The sequence below is a fragment of the Helianthus annuus genome, chromosome 4, assembly GCF_002127325.2.
Source record: "Helianthus annuus cultivar XRQ/B chromosome 4, HanXRQr2.0-SUNRISE, whole genome shotgun sequence".
In the NCBI taxonomy this organism is placed as follows: Eukaryota; Viridiplantae; Streptophyta; class Magnoliopsida; order Asterales; family Asteraceae; genus Helianthus; species Helianthus annuus.
This window is the reverse complement of record NC_035436.2, coordinates 164,447,584-164,469,330: the sequence shown is the minus strand read 5'-3', so window position 1 is coordinate 164,469,330 and position 21,747 is coordinate 164,447,584. Positions and strand designations below refer to the sequence as shown.

General features: G+C 37.1%; 2 protein-coding genes across 3 annotated transcripts; both read left to right on the top strand.

Annotated features, from left to right (window-relative positions):
• The first annotated feature begins 356 nt into the window (after nucleotides 1-356).
• Nucleotides 357-4,120, top strand: LOC110937157 (shaggy-related protein kinase iota). Of its 2 annotated transcripts, XM_022179567.2 has the most exons (12): nucleotides 357-601; nucleotides 1,392-1,484; nucleotides 1,727-1,786; nucleotides 1,867-2,139; nucleotides 2,222-2,296; nucleotides 2,749-2,805; nucleotides 2,885-3,025; nucleotides 3,094-3,144; nucleotides 3,231-3,326; nucleotides 3,401-3,484; nucleotides 3,574-3,675; nucleotides 3,759-4,120. In XM_022179567.2, the coding sequence occupies exons 1-12, from the start codon at nucleotides 587-589 to the stop codon at nucleotides 3,855-3,857; spliced, it is 1,146 nt and encodes a 381-aa protein (XP_022035259.1). In that variant the 5' UTR covers nucleotides 357-586; the 3' UTR covers nucleotides 3,858-4,120. The 2 variants fall into 2 exon arrangements, with proteins under 2 accessions (XP_022035259.1, XP_035844482.1); XM_035988589.1 differs by lacking the exon at nucleotides 2,749-2,805 and having other exon boundaries at nucleotides 362-601.
• An 8,017-nt stretch (nucleotides 4,121-12,137) lies between these two features.
• LOC110937159 (probable LRR receptor-like serine/threonine-protein kinase At5g45780) lies at nucleotides 12,138-17,923 on the top strand. The gene is made up of 11 exons (XM_022179568.2): nucleotides 12,138-12,617; nucleotides 12,919-13,051; nucleotides 13,940-14,011; nucleotides 14,095-14,238; nucleotides 14,322-14,393; nucleotides 14,537-14,596; nucleotides 15,066-15,139; nucleotides 15,223-15,369; nucleotides 15,483-15,821; nucleotides 16,405-16,796; nucleotides 17,411-17,923. Exons 1-11 carry the CDS (start codon nucleotides 12,515-12,517, stop codon nucleotides 17,732-17,734), a joined length of 1,860 nt encoding a protein of 619 aa, XP_022035260.1. The 5' UTR covers nucleotides 12,138-12,514; the 3' UTR covers nucleotides 17,735-17,923.
• The last annotated feature ends 3,824 nt before the right edge of the window (nucleotides 17,924-21,747 follow it).

The window sequence follows — 21,747 nt, the reverse complement described above, 5'->3', positions numbered from 1 at the left end:
CACCACACGTTGTCACCAACACGCGTTATGACCACCACGCGTGGTGAACTTCAGTGGCGGCGCTGTTTCACGCGTAAAACGTCAACCACCACGGATTACAAGGTAGCGCGCCGTCTCTCCTAATGTAATTCTAGGTACGCGGCCCAAAATGTTCAGATTTACGATACCCTCACCAAATAATACTTTTCACACCATCTTACCATCAAGAATCAAAACAAAAAATGTCCAATCTCACTCCATACAAAACATCATTCCACAATTCACATGAATTTTGCAAACTAGAGTAGAAGGTCGAAAGCATGATAAATAAAAAAGCATAAAAAAGACTCCTTTTTTATTATCTTTCTAAATTTTTTGTGGGGTAAAGCAACAGAAATAGCGTTTGCTCACATTCTCTCTCATCACCTCAGAACATACCAAAAGAGAGTGGAGCTGTATTCACATGTAATTGTTTGTGTCATGGGGTCTCTTTATGACCGGAAAATTTAATAAAAAAGGATTCCTTTTTGCTTTTCTTTAACCCACCAAAAGAGGAAAACTAATTTTTCTCCTTTTTGCCGTCACGCTCACCTCGCCGGAGCCCGGAATGCCCGGTGCCAAGGTATGTTTCCAACCCTTTCTTCTGTTAAAACCCTTTCTTTTTCCCTATAAATTTGTGGGTCTTCAATGGATTTGTATAAAGATTAGTCTAACTGTGTTGGGTCATCAAGAATTGAGGTTAGGGTTTCTGTTTCTTGATTCTTGAATCTTTTTATGAAGTTAGGGCTTGATTTGTAAGATGGGTACTTTTTATTTGATGTGAATGTGATGGTTTGGTGAAGGTGAGTTGTAGTGTGTTAGGTTTGTAATTAGGGTTTCAGAGGTGTGTAATGATCTAGTGATTTGTGTTGGGTTTTGGGCTGTTGTTAGTTGGTTCTTGCTGGATCAGTTGTGTGTTGTAGGGTTTTGATTTGTGTTTGAAGTTTATGTTTGTTTGAGTTGTGTTTATGTGTTCTTGATTCGTTGAGTCGATCTGGTACCATGGTGTGTTTTTTTTTTCTTTGAATTTTTTTTTGTTGCTAAAACTTGCTTCTAGGTATCATGAGATCAAATTAGTTATAACTTATAAGGTTTCAAGAATTATTTAAACTTCTAACGATAACGGTTTTGCTATACAAACATTGAAAAAAATAGATTCCTTTATGTTTTTCGATAGATAATGTTCTATATCGTTTCAGTGAGAGAGCAGGACTAAAATAGTAGAGTAAGGAAAAGAAAAGGAAGTTGAAACGGCGCGTTCTTGATTGTTATATATTTTACTAATAAAGTAACAAAAAGGGTATTTTTGGGCATTTGTTCTTCTTAAAGAACATCAGTTATCGTTCGACTAGATTACATTTTAAATGTTGCAGGAAATGTCGGCTCCTGTTGTCGATGGGAATGAAGCAGAAGCTGGTCACATCATATCAACCACAATCGGAGGCAAGAATGGAGAACCGAAACAGGTACGCAGTACGCTTCATTTCGTATAGAGTTTTGTGTTAAAATCGCATCACTGTTCTGAATCTTGTATTCGGTTCTTGAAAGCGAGTCCTATTGGTCAACTGTAATCATGTTTGATTGGTCAATCCTGTATTAATTGCGTATCGGTCCAACCTTCTCGTGACGTACACATATACATTTTGGTTAAATCATAATCATTATCAAATTTCCAAATTTTTAAATAGATTATTTCCACTTTGTGCAGACCCTTAGTTACATGGCAGAGCGTGTTGTAGGGACCGGATCTTTTGGAACCGTTTTCCAGGTACATGAATAGTGTTTCTTTCTGTTAAACTTATCATATATGTGTTTTACTATTTTTTTTCTAATCTTTTACTATTTCAGGCAAAATGCTTAGAAACTGGAGAAACCGTTGCGATAAAAAAGGTTTTGCAAGACCGAAGATACAAGAACCGCGAGTTGCAATTAATGCGCGCGATGGACCACCCAAACGTCGTTTCCTTAAAACATTGTTTCTTTTCTACTACAAGCAGAGACGAGGTTTTTTTAAACCTAGTCATGGAATACGTCCCGGAGACGATTTATCGAGTTTTAAAACATTATGAAAATCTACACCAAAGCATGCCCCTTATTTACGTGAAACTTTATACATATCAAGTGAGTTTTACTTTTTTTCCTTCATCACAATGGCCGGTTTTGTTTCTTTCTTTTAACGGGGACTAACGAGTAAACATTTCAGATCTTTAGGGGCCTGGCGTACATGCACATGGTTACCGGAGTATGCCACAGGGACTTGAAACCTCAGAACGTTTTGGTGAGATTTTTTTTTCTTTGTTTTTATGAGTAAAGTACACAGACGGTCCCTGTGGTTAACCGAAATTTTGGATTTAGTCCCTAGCTTTCCAAAAGCACACGGATGGTCCCTATTGCACTTTATAACGCATTTAGTCCTCAACCTTTGCCAAAAGTACACGAATGGTCCTTATGGTTTGCACTTTGTAACGTTTTTAGTCTCCAACTTTTAGTGACTAAATGTGTTATGAAGTGGAAACCACATGGATCATCCATGTACCTTTGGTAAAAGTTGGGGACTAAATGTGTTACAAAGTACAAACCACAGGGACCATCCGTGTACTTTGGGAAAGCTAGGGACTAAATCCAAAATTTTGGTTAACCACAGGAACCTTCCGTGTACTTTACTCTTTTTTTGTTCTCATTTTGATATTTTATGAGTCTCTTAAAGCTTATTTATTTACTTTTCCACAGGTGGACCCTTTGACTCACCAAGTCAAGATTTGTGATTTTGGAAGTGCAAAAATGCTAGTACGTTACTTGTTCATAGAAGTATTTTTTTTCTTGGGATTTAGACGTCATATTTGACCATATATTTGACTGTGGTTAGGTGAGGGGAGAACCGAACATATCATACATATGTTCACGTTTCTATCGTGCACCAGAACTCATTTTTGGCGCTACGGAATACACCACTTCAATCGATATTTGGTCTGCTGGTTGCATTCTGGCCGAACTTCTTCTCGGACAGGTTCGCAACTTAAACAACCGTTGTCATAACATTTCAATAACCATTTACTAAAATTAATGCTCTTACAGCCTCTATTTCCCGGAGAAAATGCGGTGGATCAGCTTGTGGAGATCATCAAGGTGCAGTAATCAATCAATAAGTCAATAACGATATAAAATCTTATCTTATAATAATTTTATAATTTTTTATGGTTGGTTTGTATCAGGTTTTGGGCACACCAACTCGAGAAGAAATCCGTTGCATGAACCCGAACTACAACGATTTCAGATTTCCGCAAATTAAGGCTCATCCATGGCATAAGGTATGTATGATTTAGTAGTTGTTGATTTATGTAAATTTAATGTGACGTGTAATCTATTTTCTGTTTGTTTTAAGGTTTTTCACAAGCGGATGCCTCCTGAAGCAATTGATCTCGCTTCTCGCCTTCTACAGTACTCTCCAAGTCTTCGCTGCAATGCTGTAAGTTTATTTTAAATAAAGTCATGATATATTAATATATTATATTAATTAATTAATTAATTTACTCTTAATTTTTGGATTATTATTAGCTTGAAGCGATAGCACATCCGTTTTTTGATGAGCTGCGCCAACCTAATGTTCACCTACCAAATGGCCGACCGTTACCTCCTCTCTTCGACTTCAAACAAGAGGTATTGTACATGTTAGTCAATTCATTTATTATTGTTATTGTTAGTATTTATTTATTTATATATTCTTTTTGGCGGTTATTCAGTTAGCAGGAGCATCTATGGAGCTCATCAACAGGTTAATTCCGGATTATGTGAAGAAGCAAATGAATATGCAGGTTCCGCAGGGTGTTGTGGGGTCATAGATATTTAAGGTGGTCTTTTGTATGTGTCAATCCGTCTATGTTTGTCTGAAGAAACGAGAAGTTGGTTGTATATGTTTTTTGTTTCTGCAAGATTTAAAATTATGCATTAGCTAGAATTAAATACAAGAGATGGTAGAACCGAAAGGTTTGGAGTTTTGGTTGTTTCTTGCGCTTTCGACCCTAGTTATACAATACAAGTATGTTCTGTATTTTCGGCAGATGCCATGGTTACCTGTTATGTAAAATACCCTTTGGTGTTGCAACGGCCGTGGAATTTGGGCTTTGGGCTACTTTTGACATGTTCAACCCGTTTTTCTACCGATTTTGATTATTTACCTGTAGACTTTACTTGAAGCGACTCATTGGTAGGTAACTTAGTCGAAAATGCTACGTCTAGATACATCAAGGTTTGTCGATGGGACGGAATGACGGATCAGATTGGATCGTTAATAACATGACCTGTGACCCAACTAAATACTAAATGGATATTGAGAGGTGATGACTGGAGTTCTGAATTGAGCTTAGCATATAACTTGGTTTTAGTCTTTTAGACATGTGAGGCCCATTGGGCTTGATATGGCTCATACCCTTTCCTTTGTAAGGGAGGGCACCAGCCACAAGGGGAGTCCATGCTTCCCCTCCCCCACCATTCTCCTGGAGCTTAGGATGAGCAAATAGTAACCGACATGATTTTTGATATCGATTGACATTTAGCATTATTTGTACTGGTCTGGTACTGATATTTACTGGTTTTTACCTTCAAATACTGGTCCGAACCGTACCGTATTGGGTATTTTCGGTACCGGTAGTCCGGTACCCATTTTTTAGAAATTTCAATACCAGTATTTTGGGTACCCGTACCGGTTGGTATCGAGCGCATCCCTACTGGAGCTTATGGCCCCATCTTTCTCCCACTTATCGTCTTATCCTATATCTCCATCTTTTACACATACTAGCTCTTCATTTTCTTCTTATGTTGTATATATATAGATTAAAGATACTATAAAAAGTGACAAGTGTGTGAGAAGTGTAAGAAATAATATGGTAAGGCATGTGTCTTTAATTAAAATTAGAGATTGTGGGTAATATATTAAATTCAATAACAGTCATTTTAATTAACAAAATCTTTTCATAACTGTTTTGAGAGATTTTAGGAAACATATATTTGGTATCTTTCTGTCGAATTATGGTCTCAACCATTGTTTAATCCATAAAATTCATATCAACATTTTTGTTAATTCACAAGTATAAAATACCTTACAAATTCCAGAAAACACTACAGCTTGGATCCAATACAGTCATAGTGTTTTAACATCTAGAATGATTTTGATTATTCTGGAAGTATAAAACACTATTCAGATTCCAAAAACACCACAACTTGAATCGTAATACAACCATGGTGTTTTAACATCTGGAATGATTGCACTGCACATTATGTGTGGTGTTTTAAACCTGTGTTCATGGTGTTTTAGGGTATGTTTGGCAAAACTAGCTAGTGGCTGGTAGCTGAAAGCTGGTAGCTGGTGGCTGGAAGCTGGTAGCTGTAGCTGGTAGCTAGTAGCTGTAGCTTTTTAGATATATTTGGTGTTTGGTAGAGTAGCTGGAGCTTTTAATAAAATGTATAAAATTACTAAAATGGACATAACTAAAAATTTAGAAAGTTGGTGCATTAAAAAGTTTCTTATTTTGAGAGGTTAAAATAGTTATTTTTCTCTAAAAGCTTGTAGCTCCTTCTAAACGCTACTAGTAGTAGCGTTCAACCAAAAGCTTCAAGCTCCTAACCTAAAAGCTTAAAGCTTCTTCAAACAAACAAAACTTTTTATTAAGTAGGAGCTTTTTCTTAAAAGCTTAAAGCTAGAAGCTCCTAAAAGCTCCATGCCAAACATACCCTTAAACCTGAATTCATGGTGCTTTAAACCTGCAGTACATTCTGTGTTCTTCGTATGGTGTCTTAAACCTGCATTCAGAGTGTTTTAAACCTTCAGTCCAGTATGTATTCTTCGTATGTTTTTCGCATGGTGTTTTAAACCTGCATTTACACTTGCATTTACACCTGCATTCATGATGTTTTACACCTGCATTCTAGTATATGTTCTTCGTATGGTGTTTTAAACCTGCATTCCAGTAGGCTTCATATCATGTTATACGCAATTTTTTTATCTATATAAATATAACAATATGGTACTCATATTAAAGATAAAAAACTTGTTATTATGGTGTAATTTTTTTTTAAAAACGTTACGTATAAAAAGTTATTGACGTTCAAAAAAGATGGGTGGAACTAGCATGTGCATTAAAGTTAAGGACATTTTCTTTATTTAAACAATACAATATAAAAAGACACTATTTTAAGCCCTCCTTGATCTCAACCATTAACTACAAGATCTAAAGGCTTAAAACACTTCTTACACTTCTCATAAAATCACCCCTTTTTACACTAACCCCACCCTATATATATATATAGGCCGATTATTGTGTAATTGCCTTAACGCTGCGTATGAGATGCAGTATCAGCATGCGATGTTTTGTTTGAACATGCAATTTTGGTTTTTTTCAGCAACATGCAATTTTTTTAACATGTGAAATTATTTTTTTAACATGCGAAATTTTTTTAACATGCGATCTTTGGTTTTTTTCAACGTGCGAGATTTCCTTTCTGGGTTATAACATGTAAACTTGCTATAGCGTACGCTTCGTACATTAAGGCATTTTGTACGATACACTTTTTCTCTCTATTTATAAATAGCGTACGCTTCGTAAGTTAATACATTTTGTACGATACACTTTATATATATATATATGTATATATAGGGTAGGGTTCATTTGAGAACCACCCTTATTGTGAGAACCACGAGAACCAATGTGAACACAACAAAATAAACCTACTCGCCACCACCCAAAACCTAAACACCCACCCCCACCCCACCCCACCGCAACCCAAAAACCTAAACACCCCCCCCCCCCCTCGCGGTTTTGGTTAATTTTGGTTAAACGATGGTACAAAAAATCGATAGTCGGTTTTGGTTAATGCGAGTTTCGATTATCGGTTTTCAGTTAATTCCGGTTTTAGTTGATTACGGTTCAGTTACGTTTGTTTTTTATTCAATTTCGGTTAATAATTCAGTTCTTGTTCCCCCTTAGACACTATTAATCACGCAACATATCAATTTTTTATTTAAAATACTATAGCAATGTTATACTCAAATTAAAGAGAATAAAATACTTGTGTTTATTGGGTATTTTTTTTTTAAATATCAACGTACAAAAAAGTTATAACCGTTTAAAAATCATGGCGATAGTTAGTTTTTTATACGGGAATAAAGTGTAACTAATAACTAATTATCCATATTTTTGTTAAAGGTAAGTGATTAAGTGTAATTAAGATGAGAGAATTAAAATGTAATTAACGTTTAGAATACTAATTTATCCTCATTTTAGATTGTACCTTATGTATTAAAGCAAAAAATCATAACTTTTGAATATTCTAAAACATACTTGTGTTATACATTATATATACCGATAAAGTTTCATTTATTGTAGAGCTACTTATAGCTAGACTCTAGAGAGGATGAAATGAAGTTTATTCAGGCTACTCGGTAGGGGGACGGCCTTGGCCCGTCTAGCCCCGACGCTGGTCCCCAACACCGTTTCCCCCTAGCCGTTGTCGTCCTCTCCGTCTTGGCCAAGACGTTTGTGCCGGCCCTCCACCTCACCCCTTTAATACCGCTCAACGGATAGTTTTTTTTTTTTAAAAATCAATTTCTTATTAAATGCAACGACTACTTTTATAAAGAAAAAAAATTAATTATTTTACCTTTAAATACACATCTTTCACCCTATTTTTTAAACCACTTCGACCCAAACTCTCTCTCAACTTTATAAAATTCTTCACTTTTTTTTATAAATTTTTCCATGGATCCATACAATCCAACAACCCGAACCCAAACGCGAACTAAAAGAATGGGAGATGATGACAATCGATATCAACTCGTATCCGGAAGAAGCCCGAGCAGTTTTGCGTAAAATGAAAGAAAAAATCACTAAAAATGGAATTCTTAGGAGTTTTTATTTTTACCAATCTAGTATTTTTTTTAAAGTTATGTAATGTTTGTTTTTAAATATTAATGATTTTATTTTTTAACTTAGTAAATGTTAAAAAAAAAACATGTTGAATTTAAAAAAAAAAATAAGTGGGAGAGACTCATCCTCCATTTCCTTTGGTCCATCCTTGAAAGGGTATCCTTCTTGAATGCCGACATGATGATAACGTGAAAAAGCATCTTTCAAAGACTTGCCTCCTCCATACCGAGTAGCCTCATATGCTACAACTTGGATATAGACTTAGGTAAAACTCTAAATGCCAGATGTGGTACATACCAATTATATCAAGACACACATGTGACTTCTAAGGAGAATTGCTTAATTTTTTTTTTCAATATTACAAAGTCAAAATATATTAAAAATAGAGTAAATTACAAGTTTTGTCCTTTATTTTTACATCAAATTTCAGGTGCTGTTCTTTTGGCCAAAAGTTGACAGGCGGTATCCTTTACCTTTCAAAATCTTGTACGTTTTGCCCTTCAGTTAAAAAATGTCATGTGCAATACACGTGAGGGTAAAATGGTCATTCCCTCTCAACCGTTTCAATTCCTCATTCTATAACTAAAAGTAGTCTAAAACGAACATTGAAGATCAAAATCTGAAACGAATTTCAACTTCTAACAAAGTGCATCACTCTACGCATGATTTAACTAACAAATTACGAGATCAAGAGCATAAAACCTTAGATCGGTCTTTAACAGAGCTGAAGTAAGCAGAGGAGAGAGAAGAGTCATGATGAGCGGCGGAGGCTCTGATCGCCTGAGCAGCAAGTGATGACGACGGAGTAGCGGCGGTGACGCCTTTGTTAGAACGATGAATCTCTTGGTTGAAGGTTGAAGACCTAGAAATTGACTGTTTCCGATGGTTACCATCTGGTTTTGACAGATAGATCAATATATAGAGGATGTGTGACAGGAATTAAAAGGGAAGATGAGTAGATGACCGCCGGAAAGATATTCTGATGATCGGAGATCCGGGAGGGGTTATGAACAGTTGAACACAGGTAGTTTAGTGGGGTTATAAATGGGGAATTAAAAGAGTTGAGAGGGAATGACCATTTTACCCTCATATGCATTGCACATGACATTTTTTAACTGAGATTTCTAACCAGGTTTGGCCTAAATGACAAAACATGCAAGATTTTGAAAGGTAAAGGACATCGCCTGTCAACTTTTGGCCAAAAGGAAAACACCTGAAATTTGATGTAAACATAAAGGACAAAACTTGTAATTTATTCTTAAAAATACATGCTAGGTTAGTTCATTTTAGGGTTGTTCACAAGCCGAGCCGAACCGAGCGGACCTTTGCTCGTGCTTGGTTCGTTTACAAACCGAACCGAGCGGAGCGGCTCATTTAAAACCGAGCCACAAATCAAGCGAGCATTTTCCGAGCAGTAAATATTTCGAGCGAGCGACTAGCAAAGTTCGAGCGATTTGGACAACCGTGTCGCCCGATTTAAATTTGCTGAGAGAGATAGTGACAATGTGGGGTCTCAAGTTTTCATGTCTTAAAAACAAGCACATTTCATGGCATAATATTTTTCTTATGAATAACAATGTTGTGGCCGACGAGGCGATGATCATATTGCACGAACAATGACGTTGAGAGCAAGAGACGATTGACTTAGGGTAACGACATGAAACGTTGAGGCGATGAGCAGACTGTTGTTTATCTATTTAGGGTTTAACTTTTAGATTTGATATTAATTTTTTTATTGGCGTGATTGAGCTAGTACGTATAGATATAGTTCTGAATTTGTATATAATTGACCAAAATCTAATAGAGTGGTATATATAAAACTATAAATTTAATTTATATTTAAGTATATATGTATGTGTGTATATATATAGGTGTGTATGTCTATATATGTATAATTTGTATTTGTGTATATACATGTTTATGTATGTATGTGTATATGTATATAGGGGATGGTTCAAATGAAAACCACTTTTATTGTGAAAACTCGAAAACTAACTAAAAAAGTCTAAAAAAACCTAAAAAACATACAAATTTTTTTTTTTTTTACAATTTTTTAGAAAAATCGCTACTTTTTATATATGGAAAAAAAATTTCAAAAAAAAAAAAAAATTTTTTTTTGGTTGTACTGCACATGTGCACTAATACGGAAAGCCTAAACCACTTAACCCACCCCCCACCGACACCCCCCAAAAACCTAACCCCCCCCCCCCCCCCCCAAAAAAAAAACCTAAATTCACCCTCCCACCAAAAGCCTAACCCCCCCCCCCCAAAAAAAAAAAAAAAAAAAAACCTAAACCCCCCCACCCCCACCCTCCCGAAAACTTAAAACTAAACCCTAAACATAAACCCGAAAAAAACCTAACCCCCCCACCCCCACCCCCCAAAAACCTAAACCCCCCTCCCCCCCACACCCAAAAACCTAATCCTAATCCTAAACCTCCAAAAAAACTAACCCTAAAAGCTAAACTAGAATCAAAAAGCTAATTTTAAGCATGTAATGCACATTGTAGTACATGTTATATTGCACATGTGCACTACTATAATAATAGTATTGAAAACAAGACGACACCATAAATCTTTTTTTATGTCATAAAAAATATGCTCGAATATACTTGAATGAAAGATAAGAAAATTTGTGATCTTATGGTGCCATTTTTGTTTTAAAATGATAACGTATGGAGAAATGGGAAATGTTTGAAAAGTTATATATTTTTTGTTCCAATTTTACCCTTTCTTCATTAAAAGTCTTCCCCCCTCCTTTTTAGTGGGTTTTAGTTAGTTTTCTAGTTTTCACAATAACTAGTGGTTTTCATTTGAACCTTCCCCTATGTATATATATATATACTAACTAAAAATTATAATTCGAGCCGAACCGAGCCGAACGGACCTTTGCTCATGCTTGGCTCGTTTACAAACCGAACCGAGCAGAGCGGCTCGTTTACAACCGAGCGTCAAATCAAACGAGCATTTTCCGAGCAATTTTCAAACAAGTGTCGAGCGAGCAACGAACGCCGAGCAGTTTAGACCGTGGGGTATGGTGGGGCGGGGGTTGGGCTTGGGTTGGGGCATTTGCTGACACGTGTAAAGGGAGCCCCCCACTGCCTGGTTACGTGTCCGCGGGGTATGGTGGGGCGTGGGTTGAGCTTGGGTTGGGTGCACCGCGTGGCAGAATGGTTTTTTAAAAAAAAATACAAAAAATTTATAAAAAATCACACAACATTTATAAAAAAACCTACAACTTCATTAAAATTTTAAAAATTACATAATCCTAAAAATTACATAATTTCTAAAAATTACAAAATAAACAAACCTAGAGCGTTAAAAATTTTTCAAAAAGGTCGATCTTGTCGAACGCCTTGTTTTCCTTGCCTCGAAACTCTATGTTCGCCACCGCCACCTGGTCCTCGTGGCTTAACTCGCCACCGGGAACGGCTTCGTAGTAAGCCTTGAAACGCTCGAGCTTGGGCCGTAGCTCGCGCCATTTATGTTGGCACGCGTTGAGGTTGTGGCGGTTGTTACCGACGTTATGTCGGTAGGCCGCGAATGCTTCCGTCCGATATTTTGTTCGGCCCGGTGGCCGCCCCTTCATAGCGTCGACGACGCTAGTGACGAGTGCCATTTCTTCTTCACGGGTCCAGGATGCCATAGCGGTGTTGGGTTCGTGGGATGGGGGGACCAGTGGGGTAGCGGGTTCAAGAATGGGTAGCCGGTGGGGTTTCGGTTCGTGGGATGGGGGGACCAGTGGGTTGGGGGTTACAAATATATAGAGGATGTTGGGAGACCGGGGTGGCGGTTTGGTGGTATGGGGGACCGTTTGAATTTTTAAATTCAAAATTTGAATTAGCCGCCTGACGTGGCAGGGTGAGCCAATGAAATACCGTCAGCTCGCTTGGCCATTCCGCCCCACGCCCCGCCTAAAAGCCAAGCCCCAAGGGGCCACGCCCCAACCCAAGCCCACCCAGGATGGTGGCTTGAGCGTTTTACCCCAACCCAAGCCCCATACCCCATGGCCTTAGTTCATTTTATTAGGTTGTTCACAAAGGTTTCTTATTTTATTTTATTTTGCTGAATATAAAACATATATCATCATCATCTATCATCCTCAAATTATAGAAAGTATTGACCCATTTAGATCTCCAAATGCCGTATATTTTATGCAAACATTAATTTATCAAATAATATAATATAATATATTTTTTCATACGAAAACAGAAATGAGTGTCAGCAAGATTTGAGAATACAGAGCTCTGACAATCAAGTAATAGGAAATTTGTCAGTTGACCCATGACAGAAAGACAAGGGAACCATCTCATCTTGTGTCATTTTTCAAATCTCAATAATCTCTCTCTTTCTTCTCAAATCATTTTGAATTTCCCAACATCACTCCCAATGCTCATTTCTTTACTCATAAACATTAAAAACCACTAGCAACAATATCAATTTTTATCACTTTAGTTAGTTACTCGAGGAACTTCATTCCAAGAAGATCAACAAAAAACACAACATTTTGCTTTTAGAAACAAACAAACCAACACATTTTCACTCATTTCTTTAGGTCTTTTTGCCAGAAATTGAATATGAAATTTGTAATGTTGTGGGTTCTGGTTTTATTTAGGGTTTTGGTTTCAATGGTGGGTGCTTCTGACAGTCTTCTTTCTCCAAAAGGTGTCAATTATGAAGGTAATCATTAGTTCATTTTGTGTGCATTGCAAAAAGAAACACAAAAAAACAAAAAAGATTGCATTTTTATAATAACCCATCTTTTGATTTGGGTTTTGGTTAGGTAAGAATGTGTTTTGAGGCTTAATTACTTGTATTATGAAGGTAGTCATTTTGGGTACACTGCAAAAAGGAACAAAAACAATAAAGATTGCATTTTTATAAAAACCCATCTTTTGATTTGAGTTTTGGTTGGTTAAGAATGTGTTTTGAGGCTTATTTAGTTGTAATAGTTGAAGATGTTTTTTTTTTGTTTTGACAGTGGCTGCATTGATGTCTATGAAGGGTAAAATGATTGATGAGTATCATGTGCTTGATGGATGGGATATTAATTCTGTTGATCCTTGTACTTGGAACATGGTTGCTTGTTCTTCCGAGGGTTTTGTAATTTCTCTGTTAGTATTCAACTTTCTCAAGCTTTTTATATTTAAGTGTATATTTAGAACAGTAAAAGATGTTTGGATTTGTGTATTTTAAATGATTATCATTGTTTAAAGTTAGGATAGTTGGGTAATCCACATTTTTCTCAATGATTAGCTATTTCAAAGCATATCCAAACATCCCTGAAGTGTCATGCTAATAATTCTTTTTTAGTAGTTTCATTTCCAATATATTTGTGTGAAATCACTTATTCTTGTAACTTGTAAGAGTTAACTTCCGTTTTGCTCCCTGTGGTTTAGTCACTTTAACTGTTTTGCCCTAATCATTTAAAAACGGGTGTTTTCCTCCTTGATGTTTCGATCTTGTCGCCAGTTTGCTCCCCGGCTCTAACTCTATTCATATTGTATGTTATCTAGAAGGGTATTTTGGTAATTTCAAGTATAACGTAAGGGTGCTTGAAATTACCAAAATACCCTTTCAGTTAACATACAATATGGATGGAGTTATAGCCGGGGAGCAAACTGGCGACAAGATCGAAACATCAAGGAGGAAAATGGCCGTTTTTAAATGATTGGGGCAAAACCGTTAAAATGACCAAACCACAGGGAGCAAAACGGAAGTTAACTCTTCTTGTAAATTACAGTGTGTCATTGTCATTTTGGCAAGAATGATGGTTAATTTTTAATAAATAGTTCAATATGATGGTTCAAAGATTCAGTTGACCATTTTCAAATTCAAGATTTTGACTTCCTTTACATTGACAATACAAAAAAAATTCGATTGTAGCATGTGTAAGAAGCATTATCATTTCAGATATTAAAACCGACTTTGACGTCGAAATGTAGTCTATCTACATCATTGTGCATCTAACTTTTTTTAATATTGTCATAAATGCTTCTCAGTGAAATGGCTAGTACCGGATTAGCAGGCACGTTATCCCCAAGCATTGGAAATTTAGGACGTCTTCGCACATTGTAAGTTTATTAAATGTATCCTTAGGTTTTCTAAGTTAATCAAATGATGACCGTATTTTGTAATTAAAATCCATTTCATATAGGTTACTACAGAACAACGCATTATCAGGTCCAATCCCAGCTGAAATTGGAAAACTTACAGGACTAGAAACTCTTGATTTATCAAGTAATCAATTCGTAGGCGAAATCCCGAGCTCTTTGGGTTCGTTAACTCGTCTAAGTTATCTGTAAGTTTTCGCTAAAGTTTCCCTTCATGATTTTCTTTTTTTATTCACATCGCGTGTCTAATATTTTTGGACACATTTTTCAGGAGACTAAACAAGAACAAGCTGTCAGGGGATATTCCCGGACCTGTGGCAAACCTCACAGGTCTTTCATTCTTGTATGTCGGTTTTTTTTTTCTTTTTCTTTTTTTTTTTTTTTTGCAATTTTGGTACGACTATGTTTGTTCCAATAAAGTTGGAATAAATATTCACAATGGGACCTCTGCTTTATGTATATGAATATATATTATGGATATTGCAGGGATGTGTCGTTTAATAATCTCAGTGGGGCCTCTCCAAAGATTAGAGCTAAAGATTACAGGTATCGTTACCGTTCTTGTTATGAAATATAAGAAGCATACGCTTTATCAAGCTCGTTAATGACTATTATATGGTTTAACATTTTTGTTTTTAAAGATTTGGCGTACGTAATGCTGCTGACACGAACATATTATATATTTTTAGAGTAAATTACGTTTTTGACCCCTGTGGTTATATCACTTTTACTATAATGGCCCAAAATAAGAATTTTTAACATATCTGCCCTCATGGTCTCTATAACTAACCATTTTGGCCCCTAAGTCTAACCATTTTAGCCCCCATGGTCTCTATAACTAACCATTTTGGCCCCCATGATCTCTAGACTTAGGGGTCAAAATGGTTAGTTATAGAGACCATGGGGGCAGATATGTTAAAAATTCTTATTTTGGTCTAATATAGTAAAAGTGATATAACCATAGGGGCCAAAAACGTAATTTACTCTATATTTTTATTAATAACTGGTTTTGCAGGATCACTGGGAACAATTATCTTTGCACTTCATCATCCTCGTTAAGTTGTGTCAACGTCCCCAGAGTCGCAAATGGTAATCTTTCTTATCAGTTGTTGAGTGACTGTTGATATGTTTTTCTTGCCTCAAGTAAATAATTTTTTGTTCGACTTGCATAGAAAGCAACTCAGGAAAGCAAGTTGACAATCACCACCGTTGGATCGTTTCCGTTACACTTGGAGTTATTTGCACGTTCGTGGCTTCTATAATGGTTCTTGTTTGTGGAGTCCATTGGTACCGATCTCGCCTTATATGTACATCCTATGGTATATCTCCTATAAAATAATCAACTTTTTTATAAATCAAACATTTGTACATCCCATAGTGCATTCTTTGTGATAAAAAATAACTTTTTTTTTTATTTTTTAAACATTTGCAGTGCAGCAAGATTATGAGTTTAACGTCGGTCATTTACAGAGATTTACATTTCGTGAACTACAAGTTGCAACCGGGAATTTTAGTTCCAAGAATATATTAGGTCAAGGCGGTTTTGGGGTGGTTTATAAAGGGTGTCTTGTAAATAGGAGTTTGGTGGCGGTAAAAAGACTAAAAGACCCTAATTTATCAGGGGAAGTACAATTTCAGACTGAACTTGAGATGATAAGTTTGGCATTGCACCGGAACCTTTTACGTCTTTACGGATTTTGTTTAACTTCTGATGAAAGATTACTTGTTTACCCTTATATGCCAAATGGCAGCGTTGCAGATCGCTTGAGAGGTAACCAAATAAAGTTAATCCTTTTGTTTCTATATAAATGTTGACTGTTGACTTTCTATTTTTGGTTGTCAAACCTAATAACTTGAAATTCGAGATTAATGTTGTTATTTATCGTACATTCTCGACGCTTTTAAGGAAAGTTATAGTGATTCTTACATAGGTAATATTATTATACTTGTTCTTAAAAAGTCAAATACACTTTACATGAAGTTCTATGTATAACATAGTTTGTTTGACCTTGATAAGTCAACTTTTGTAGAAGAAAGAGGGGAACAGAAAAATTATATTTACTCTTCGGATGTTTTTCTTGACTTCTATTTTTGGAGGTCAAACTTTACAGTTTTGAAATATAAAACGAATGTGTTTTTTTAAATTATATTTTCAATAGTTTAAAGCCAAATTACACTGGTTCGTATTTAGTTTAGTGCCGTTGCATCTTTGTGTTGAAAGGTGACACCTTTTAGATGAAATTCAAGTTAAATATTTCACATTTTGACTCTCGAAAGTCAACCGTTAGAGAAAAGAATATAAACACAAAGTTATACTAGTATGTTTATACGTTAACTTGAATTTTATTAAACAGATGGTGGTCGGGAAACACCGATTTTGGATTGGAATAGAAGAATGCATATTGCACTTGGAGCCGCAAGAGGACTACTATACTTACATGAACAATGTAACCCCAAAATAATCCATAGAGACGTAAAAGCTGCAAATATTTTACTAGACGAGAATTTTGAAGCAGTCGTTGGTGATTTTGGTCTCGCTAAGCTATTAGACCCCCTTGATTCACATGTCACGACCGCGGTGCGTGGTACCGTGGGCCACATCGCACCAGAATATCTCTCCACCGGTCAATCTTCTGAAAAAACCGACGTTTTTGGTTTTGGAATACTTCTTTTGGAACTTATAACGGGACAAAAAGCATTAGATGCAGGCAATGGTCAGGTTCAAAAGGGAATGATCCTTGATTTGGTAAGCATACATGGTGACTTAAAAATTAGAGAGTAAAATGCCATTTTTGTCCCTGAGGTTTGGCCAGTTTTGCGACTTTCGTGTAAAGGTTTGTTTTTCCGCATCTGGATCCAAAAGGTTTGAAATCTTGCCATTTTCATCTGGCTTGTTAACTCCATCCATTTTTCTCCGTTAAGTAAGGGGTATTTTCGTCTTTTTTGTTAACTTAAAGCACAATTTGGTCTTGTACATTATGCTAATGCTTGTACACAATGAAAAAAACCGGATTGCCCTTTAAGTTAACAAAAAAGACGAAAATACCCCTCACTTAAAGGAGTAAAATTGATAGAGTTAATGAAAAAGACCGGATTGCCCTTTAAGTTAACAAAAAAGACGAAAATACCCCTCACTTAACGGAGTAACATCGATAGAGTTAATGAGCCGGATGAAAATGGTAAGTCTTCAAACTATTTGGATCCAGATGAGGAAAAACAAACTTTTGGACGAAAGTCACAAAACTGGCCAAACTTCGGGGACGAAAATGGCATTTTACTCAAAATTGAAAGTCAAAAGTCAACTTTTGTTTTTGTTTAACTATTGGTCAATGTCTGACTTGGTTGACTTTATATATACAGGTTAGAACTTTATATGATGAAAAGCGGTTGCATGTATTGATAGACAGGGATCTTAAAGGTTGTTATGATGAGCAAGAGCTAGAGAAGGCTGTGGAACTTGCACTCCTTTGCACTCGGGCCCACCCGACTTCTAGACCAAAGATGTCAGAAGTCATGAAGGTATTAGAAAGTATCGCGGGTCAACCCTGCAATTTGGACGAGACACAAGCGGAACCCGCCCAACAATGTGTTGAAAGAGCTTTTAGCTTTTCTAGGAGTCACAATGATGCTCGTGAAGGGTCCTCGTTTATAATAGAAGCAATGGAGCTTTCTGGACCTCGCTAACGTTTCTATATGGCGTCTTGAAGAATCAGTTGTGGTGTAATTGTGAATATTTAAAGTTTAGAAATGGAGCCATAAGTTTTGTTAGGGTCTTTGGTTATATGCCTAAACTGATGTGTGGTGAGCAATGGTATGGCTTAGACATTTCAATGACTATCATACACGTGCATTGCACATGAGCTTGAATCGTTAGCACTTAGTACTTGGTACTTAGAAGAATTCAAAAATTTGACTTGGTACATAATTAGTCCTTGGAGTCATTCATTCTTTTCACTAGCATTCATGTCACTAATTTTGTTGGGGTACTATGTACGTCTTATAAAACCGGGTCGGATAACGGGTTAAAATGAGTTCAGGTCACACTGAGTTCAGGTCAAAATGGACTTTGACTAAAATGAGTTTGAGTGGGATGACAAGCTGAAACTATTAATCATGTCTTGAGAAAATTAGTTTTTGTGTCGTGGATGTGTACAACCCATAGTTAATTCTCATGTCAATTTGTCCAAGTTAAAAAGAGTTCATCGGGCAATTTATATACTCACCTAGGGCTTCAATGCCACTTGAAATTGGTTTGAAAAAGTAAATAATTTGATAGGGACCATCCATTATCGATTCATGTCCTTGCTTACGTGGCTATTTTTTGACGTTAAACACCTCAAGGGGACGTTAACAAAGGTTAAAAGGGGTGGTGAGGGTTTGGGCGTGAGCCCCTTCACGCCTAGAAACTTCAACATGGTGCAAAAGAGGGGGAAGTTAATTTTGGTAGCCAATTAAAGAAAACATGTGTCCCACTAAGAAGGTTTAGTCCACTACTTTGTATTCAACACATCACCCACTTTCTTTTTTTTTGTTTTTTTATATATTTTATTTCATTGTTATTTTAAAAGGTAATGGGTAGTGAAACCATTACACATAAATGTAAAAATAAATGAGTGAAACTTCATGTCTACGTGGTGGAGTGAAAAAATGTAAGTCTATAACATAGTCTTAACGTTTTGTTATTATTTTTATAGAATGTAAGTTAAGTAAAGGAACTAATCTCATAGTAACATACACATCACATAGTTCAATAATAATTTGATTCAGTGTTTGTTTCATGATGGATGATATTATTAAGTCCCATTCAATACATAACTAGTTTTGATTAGAATACTATAAGAAGCGTATAAATACATACTAGCAGGTATACCCGCGTTACGCGACGGGGTAACACCTTTTTTTTACGTTGCAGCTGGTTGTCTTTGAAAATCTAAGTGTAGAGACAACACACTTAACAACGATATATTCGGAACACACAAAAAGCTATTTCATTGTAAAAAAATGTAGGTTAAGAAAAGTGAATAAAGGAAATTTATGTATTATCAGTTTACAACATAATTGTGCATATGGGAGTTGTACCACTTGCAAATGTGGTGTTATGTGTTATTAGTTGTTGTACCAATGCATTTTGTGTTTGTACATTTGGTGGGTTTATAAACCCGCCTTCAAGAAAATGTTAAGCTTCATTTGTACGATTCCTTCTTTTGAAAACCCACTACCACCGCACACATGCACCCTCCTCCGCCATTGTTCTTCGATGGTGATTTTACTGTTGTTCTTTACCTTCAAAAGGTAAACCCTTTACGAAGATTAGGTGTAACACCCCGTGTTTTCGAATGTCAAAGTCAAAGTCAAAGTCCAAGTCAACTTTGACTTTCTTTGACTATAGATAGTCTATTTCAGTTTTATTTGTATTATGTGGAGTAAGTGTTGTAATCAGGAAGAATCGAAGTAATCGAATGATTGATCGACGCGAACCGACTTACGACTGTGAATGGTAGGAAGTAACAATGCGATAAAGTTAACTAATCGGTAATCAAACCGATCTAACTATCATCAAACTCGAATCTCGAATTATGTGAACCCTGGTTGTTGTATACGTGTGTGTGCCTTATGTGTTACCTGTGCGTGCTTACTTTATGATTTGTGTGGTATTCAATCAAATCAATCGAAACTCGAATCTCAAATCGAATAACAATCGAACTCGAACTACGACGAATGGTAACGTAAGGATAGGGTGAATCACGGGAGATTGTATGTTAGATGTAGTAGTTGGGACTGAAAGTAATTTGAATAGGAAACTCTATCGTACTCGTAACATCTTCAATCGAAATCGAAATATCGAAAATCGTCGCACCGAACACTCGAACCAGGCTGTTGATCGATCAGGCTGTCAGCCGATCGAACAGCCCAGCCGATCGGACGGACTGTTCGATCGAGCAGGCTGTCCGATCGGGATGCCTGGCCGATCGGCCAGCCCTTTCCTCTTTTGGAGCCTATAAATAGGGTTGTCATTGTCATCCTTTCCACTTTTGGAAAGCTCTGACCGACCAGCTCGTGCTCCTCCTCTTTTCCTCAGATTTCTTCCGATTTCGGTAAGTTTCCAACCTAAATCTTGTACTTTCTTGATCAATGCACACTTCTACACCTTTCTATCTTTCAAATCTTGATTTCTGACCGTGAAATCATCAAGATCTAAGCATTCTAGGATGATGTCATCATGGTGTTCTTCAAGAACATCGTGGTTTGGCCTCAATCCACCATGAATAGCTCGGATCTAACCGATTTCCACATAAACAAGTCAAGATCTATCAGAGATCTAAACGTTTACATGATGTAAAGGATTGAAAAGAGGATTTCCAACTTCCTTTCAACTCTTTTACACTCAATGCCTTCAAACCGGTAGAAACGGAGCTTGAGCCGACTCACCGATCATTCCAATGGTTGGGTGGTTCAAGATTCGGGTTCTATCTACGAGGTTCACCGACTACGGGTTAAACGTTAAACTGACGATCTGAACCGTTCACCGGCCGGACTTGGGTGATTCCTGTCCGAGTAGGAGAAACAAGTAAGAACGAAAGTGCCATAGTTCAACTCGTTGTCAAACTACCTCAACATAACGTCAATTAAGCAGAACAGCCAAGTGTTAGATGAACAGGCCGACCAGGTCAGGATGCTGACCGAATGGTTAGGTTGTTCGAAAGAACAGCCCAACCGATCGGACATCTCAACCGATCGACCGGGCCAGCCGATCGGCTAGCATGTGGCCCCACACCTTGACAAATTCATGAGGTATGGTATTGAACGAAGTAATGACCGATTGAACGACCTAATCGATTGGTAAACATTACTCTTCGGATCATAAGATACTATGCTTTAACACTTAATCGATTTTCAACTCGTTCGACGCATTGGGGTGCCACCCGATCGAACATGCTATCAGAACGAACAGACTGTTCGATCGGATATGCTGCTCGATCGAGTGACAACCTAATGAGGGCTACTACTGAAGTTCCTAACCGATCGGATAAGCCGACCGATCGAATAGACTGTTCGATCGATCGACCTGAAAGGTAAGAACACTTCAGTGTTCTCAAATGCTACAACGAAAACTTCAAAAGTTTAAATCCTCACACACAAACACATCAAAGGAAGAAACAATCCACTCGAACAGTCCAACCGATCGAGCCTACCGGCCGATCGGGCAGGCTGTCCGAACGGATTGTCCAGCCGAACGAACAACCCACCCGATCGAACCTGCCGTTCGATCGACTAGGTTGTTCGACTCGTTTACACTTGTTTTCATTCTATGTGTATTCATCGTATGCTATCGAACTGTTCAGGCTAACCCTACTCTCAAGCGCTCCCTTCAATCCATCAACCAATCGCTGTGAGTATACTCGATCCCTTTTTGCTTTTAGCACTTTTGGGTGTTATATACGTTACTTATCAAAATCACTATCGAACACACTACTCAATTATTTGAACGCTAATCGATTCGCATGTATTACGTGATTGAATGAATGCTTGTTGATTGTGTTTACACGTGGAATGCTGTCTACCTGCCTTAACGACGTAGTACTATAGTTTGGACTCAGCACCCGTTCACACGGGGGTTGTTAAGGAAAATTACTTGCATGGATTACGGTGGTAATCATGTATTGCGAACCGTCTCGGACGGTCAACCCGCAGTCATT